The 6,000-nt window shown below is 42.2% G+C and overlaps 1 protein-coding gene across 11 annotated transcripts in view; it reads right to left on the bottom strand.

Moving 5' to 3' along the window:
- Window positions 1-497: 497 nt before the first annotated feature.
- The window catches only part of LRRC8D (leucine rich repeat containing 8 VRAC subunit D), a 113,501-nt gene continuing 107,998 nt past the window's right edge, over window positions 498-6,000 (bottom strand). For all 11 annotated transcript variants that reach the window (XM_027607269.2, XM_027607261.2, XM_027607278.2 and 8 more), the window contains one exon: window positions 498-3,439. In XM_027607269.2, the coding sequence (XP_027463070.1) occupies window positions 861-3,437 (2,577 nt within the window). In that variant the 5' untranslated portion in view covers window positions 3,438-3,439 and the 3' untranslated portion in view covers window positions 498-860. The remainder of the gene's footprint in view (window positions 3,440-6,000) is intronic.

The raw sequence follows: 6,000 nt of genomic DNA, 5'->3' as shown, positions 1-6,000 counted from the left end.
ATTACATATAAGACTTTTTCCTTTATAAATATCAGGTCCCCCGCTCAGTGGGGAGTCTGCTTGACATTCTCTCTCTCCCTCTGCCCCTCCCTACTGTGCTTGGGCGTGCTCTCACTCTCTCAAGTAAATAATTTAAAAAACATTTTCTATTTATTGGCAACCTTATAGTATTGATAGAAAAATGTGTCTCACAATAACTCCAGACTACAGAAAAACAGCTATTAGTAAGGGGGATGTCATTTTTTAATTTTTTTCTTATTTTTTAAAAAACAATCGACTTCCTCTCTCCGCCCACCCCCCCCCCCCCAATCTACACACCTTTACTGTGTTCCAGGCCTTCAAGAGTGTAAAATCTCTAAAATGGGATTCTCAGAAGTAGAAGCCCTAGCCCAAATCCAGATTTCCAAGCTGGGACCTGACGTGTCTTTAAGTGGTCTGAATTAAAGCAATACTGCACTGATGAGGCAAAGTAAATCAAGACACCTCCAAAAAGGTGGTATAGTAAGAAAAATGTCAATTTAATCATTTACTTTAGCAGGCAAGCAATTTGTAAACATTCAGTAGCGGCAGCATCCAAGTTACAAACGATTTGAAAAGAAACCAAGATTAGTGATTATAATTGTTCCTTCCCTTTCCCCAAAAGAAAAAAAGAAAAAAAGATTTGGAAATGAATGACTGAAAACACTACAAACAGGGAACATTCAGTTACATCTTCTATCAGCCTTCTATGCATCCTCTCTGTGTTTTATTTTTAAAGATGTATCTACTCCTAAAATGCATTATCTTGCAATAACTTGTACGTGAGTGTTTGCAATCTAGGAAGTTGTTCCTGCACACGGATGTGCACGGATCATCTCAGTTTAAATCCCATTCGCAAAGGGAATATTTATGTCTTGATTCAATGCTTCTTTGACTTCGAGTGGCAGGGTGTCAAAAAGGTGATCTTCCACGACAAGCCCGCTTTTCTTGAGCAGGCGACACTGGCCCAGCTGGGCTGGCAGGCGGTCCAAGCAGTTCCCCTTCAGCTCCAGCTGAGTGAGCTGGGAGAGCTGACCAATCTTCTCGGGGAGGAAGGTGATGCAGTTTTGCCCCAGATTCAAAGTCCTCAACTTCACGCATTTGAACAACTGTTTTGGCAGAATGTCCACTTTGTTCCCAGTGATATGCAAATGCTGTAGGTTCTGAAGCAATCCTATTTCTATCGGAATCACTGAAATGTTGTTGTAGCTTACATCTAAGCATCTGAGTTTCTGTAAACTGAACACTGCCACGGGTAAGGATTCGAGCTTGTTGTTAGAGAAATAAAGTGACTCCAAGTTTTTGACATGGGTGATGGAGGGAGGAATGGTAGCGATTTTATTATGCCATAATTTTAAGCACGTCAGTCGTTTTAAATGCTGGAAACTGATGATCTCCTCAATTGTGCGGATGTTATTTGATTTTAAGTCCAGTTCCTGCAGATTTGAGAGGCTGAAAATAGCATGGGGGATTCTCTCCAGCTCACAGTTCTGAAGTTCGAGCTCGGCAACATTCATCATTTTCTTAAGGCTGTTCAGTACCAAGAGTTTAGTGCCGTCATTATGAATGACTAACTTTGTAAGATGTGGAGCCACATCTGTAATGTTGGAGGGAACTTTGGTCAAATTACTCTTCACGTGGAGAATCTTAAGGTGCCGCAACTCTCGGAGAGATTCGAGTCCGATCATCTTATTGTTCTCAGAGTTCAAATTGCCTATCAAGTACAACTCTCGAAGGTTTTTGAGCAGGTACACCCAGGCAGGGATTTCAGCCACGTCAGTGAACTTCACGTGAAGGCATCTCAAGTGATCTCGGAGGAAGCTAAAAGCAGTCTGTTCCACTTTTGCAGGGCAGTGGCAGAGGTGAAGCTCTTGGAGGTTAGTCATCTGAGAAATCTTAGCAGGAATTTTAGCTTCCGGAATCAGTTCAAGTTTTAGCACATCCAGGTCTGTGAGGTCAAAGACGGCGTCGGGCACACCGGACAGCATGAACAGATGGAGCTCCTGCTTGTCCTGGGCATTGCGGGACACGTGCTGCCGAAGTTTTTCAAATGTCCATTCGTGGTTCAAACTAATTTCCCTAAGTTTATTTTCACTGACTTCTGACAGGAACACACCAAAGCGCTTTGAATACAGCTGGTCATACTGGTCTACCATGTGCAGGAGGAACGCAAAATCGTTTTTGACATCTGGAATGTCACTGAAACTGCTCTCTTCTCTGACTTTTTCGAAAGAATATTCCTTCAAAGGTATCCTGAACAACCAGAAGAGAGTGTAGAGGCAGATAAAACCATAAACACAAATAATGGATATATAACTGATGAGAAGCTTTTTCAGCATGTAAGCCATGTTGTGGGTGCACTCGAATACCTCATAACCAGTCAGGTGCTCCACTTTGGGCTTGCAGACATGTTCAAAGCTGATGGCGTTGACGAAGTTTGCAGTATAGCAGAGGATGAAAATGAATTTGGCTGTTTTGATAAATGTTTGGACCACGTAGAGCTTGTAGATCAAGTCACTGTCTTCCACGTGAGCACGGAACTTCCTTACTTTCTCAAACAGGGCTTTGGCCTGTTCCCCATCTTTTTTATCCAGGATGGTCATGCTGGGGACTTCAATCACAGGCTTCTCGGCTGAGAATTTGAAGCCTGTTTTGTTGATCATTGGGGTACTGGCACTAGGGCTCCCTTCATCACTGCTGGTGGACACATGCTTTGGGAGAGTCTGGGCACCTGTTATTCTCTGCTTGTTTTCCTCCGAGTCTTCACACGCTGTCTCAGACAACGCTTTAGTAGTCCAAGGAGATTCAAAGCACTTTCCTAATATTGAAACAAAATGTTCTACTTTTGAGCATGTTTTGGGATATTTGAACCAAAAGTTGCTACTGACCATGAGAATAATAGTATGTATGAGAGCAAGGTATGGAAAGTACTTAGAATACCACGGAAGGGCCAGATGGTAACACATCTGATTAATAAATACATATTGCTGAAAATCCAGGTTTGTCTTTCGGCCTGTTGGATCTTTCTTCTCTTTCTTTGTCTCCTGATTTGGAACTGTCGAATCGGTGTGAGGATATGTGGCTCTGAGAGGTATGTCAGGTGTCACAGCAGATGTGCCAAAGGAAATGTCACTTGCCGCCCGCCCGTCTTGGTCTTGGTCAGTGGCTGCTTCCATCTTGGGGATATTGGTGGTGACAGCGCCATTTCCCGGGGGCGTGTGTGCCTTTGAATTTACAGGAGATGGCAATACTGGCAAGCAGACCACCTGATCTTTGGTAAGTTGCATGGTTCCTGCAAAGATGGCTACCATCAACATAACGACAGCCAGGTAATCCATAAACACGTCCCACCATGGTTTCAGGATTCGGTAAGTTGGTTGAATGTCATTAAGTGAAGCAACTTCTGCAAGGGTAAACATTCCTGGAAAACAAGAAAACAAAAGACATCATTACAAAGATGCAAGCGAAAACATTAAATGAAAAAAACACTCCTTACTTGTTCCAAATTAAAGTGTTCTCCTCCACATCCTAGCTTTTTATGCAAGACAGGTGTAGTAGAAAATAAACTAAAAGGAAAATCTATGAGAAAAATGGTGGTTTGTCATAGGAGCTTTTCTCTCCAAACCCAAGAGAAGAGAAGAGAAAAAAAAAAAAGGGTGGGGAATAAGGAATGCCTTCCAGGTGAGAAATAAGGGCAGCCTACCAAAGAGTTGGAGTAGAAAGGGGGGAATAGTTTGAGAGCCAGAACTGAAAGACTTGTAACTTCTTGGACCTTGAAGAAGGATATGAGAACAAGACAGTATTTACTGTGGACTGGACTGATTCAAGGTTAAGATTGGAGTTTTAGGGAGAGAGGTGAGTTGACTTCTATTTTGTACAAGCCAAAATGGAAGGCTCCGTGTATATTATTAAACTCTACATAAGCCTTGTGTACCAGACTCAGGCTTACCACTTACTAATGGTGTGATTCTCTAAGCCTTGTGTTTCCCATCTGTATAATGGGGACGATTACTTCTGAGGGGTATTGGAAAGCTTAAATTAAGTCCTGATTATAAAGCTCTTAGCACACGCTCTGGCCACAAGTATTTGTTCGCTCGTTACATTAGCTCTTATCACTCTGGTGGAAATGTGCCATGGACAGCTGAAATTAGGGTCTAGAGTTTAAGAGAGGAGTCTTAGTATATATATATATACTTGGGATTTATCAATATAAAAATAGCATCGCCTTGGATACAGCCCCTGTGGAAGCATGTGGCATGAGAAGAAGGCCAGAGTCACAGGGGAATGATCAGTGACAAGACACCAAAGAGGTCAGGGCCAGTAAGACCCTGGATCTCTACCAAAGCAGGTGACCCCAGCCGCAATGAAGGGAACTCCAGTACCACGGCACCTGAAAATGTGGCCACCAGTCACTGATGGCTGGCAGCATTACAGTGCTGAAACTGTTCCTACAAGAATAAAAGTACCAGGACAATCACCCTCGGAGAAACCAAGAAAAACACAATGTTTATAGGGCAAGTGATGGGAATGGGTTTCTGTAATCATATATGTGAAATAAATGCTTATCTTCTTGAATTTGGAAGTTTCAACTTCTTGAAAAGTAACATCATCCCATTCTACTTTCTTGGGATGCTCCCAGGTTCCAATATTCATATATAAAATGACTCATTTCTTTGAAAAGCTAGTAAAAACACCAGAAAGATGAAAGGCCAGGCAAATACCTAAAGTTCTTGGAATACATCCTTTTTTTTTTTTTAGATTTTATTCATTTATTTAACAGAGAGAGACACAGCGAGAGAGGGAACACAAGCGGGGAAGTGGGAGAGGGAGAAGCAGGCCTCCCACGGAGCAGGGAGCCCGATGCGGGGCTCGATCCCAGGACCCTGGGACCATGACCTGAGCCGAAGGCAGACGCTTAACGACTGAGCCACCCAGGTGCCCCAGAATACATTTCTTAAAATAAAGGAAAGAAGATAGATGTTTATCTAATTATACAAAAGTTGCCTGGACTGCTGTGTTGAGAAGAATTCTGAGGCTGACTCTGGTTTCAGCAGGAAAGTGTTACATGACTGGTTACTACTATCTCCCTTGGATGACAAAACAGAGAGAGCTGGCATCAGTACTTTGACTCTGCTTGCTCTGTTTTAGAGTTAAGTCTCTGAAGGTCGGGACCATGTCTTATTTCTTCTGAAACTCTCTACATACACCTAGTACTGTACAAGGCAGGAACATAATAATTTGTAGTAAAATACAATGAATATCTATTCAATTGTAATAGCAATTCTCATATCTGTAGTTTTTATTTTTTAACTGAAATGTCTTTTATGTAACTAGGTAAACGTAAGCCCAAGAACTCCAAATACATCTAAACTAGTCCCTATACTTTGTGAAAATGGCTAGAAATCACATTTCTAGACTTCAGGGCTGAAGTAAGAAATGCCTGGCACCCAGTGTTTATTTAAAATTGACCAAGGAAGTGGGAAACAACATCCTCACCAGAATCCCGTTATTCTGAGCTCTTATATCTTGTGTGTGTGTGTTTGGTTTTGTGAGTGGTTGGGAATTTAAGCAGGAAGCAAGGCTACTGGAATGCGCAGGGGGCCAAGCTACATGAGAAACAGTTCAACCACATGTCATGTGAGCTCTTTGGTCCCTATACAGAATGCACAAACTGCAGCCCCAAGCCACAGGTTACAGAGGGACTTTTACTTCAGTGTATAGAGACTGCAGAACACACCTCACAGGTTTCTTCCTGGCAATGAACTTCATACTGTCACACCCACGGACCAAGGTTTTAAAGGGCCATCCGTATAAATAATAGAGAAAAAAAACAGGTTTTCTTTTTCTTTTTTTTTTCTTTTGCACATAATACCTCTTTCTAATAAGATTTTTCTTTACTCTTCAAATAGTTGCATTGGGCTCTCAAGAAGTCAGGATGTTTGGGTTGGAGAACTGAGAGGAGAAAGGAATTCTGAAAGTCAT

Source organism: Zalophus californianus, chromosome 4 (assembly GCF_009762305.2).
Source record: "Zalophus californianus isolate mZalCal1 chromosome 4, mZalCal1.pri.v2, whole genome shotgun sequence".
In the NCBI taxonomy this organism is placed as follows: Eukaryota; Metazoa; Chordata; class Mammalia; order Carnivora; family Otariidae; genus Zalophus; species Zalophus californianus.
Note: the sequence above shows the minus strand (reverse complement) of the source record. Positions and strands in the feature narration are given on the sequence as shown.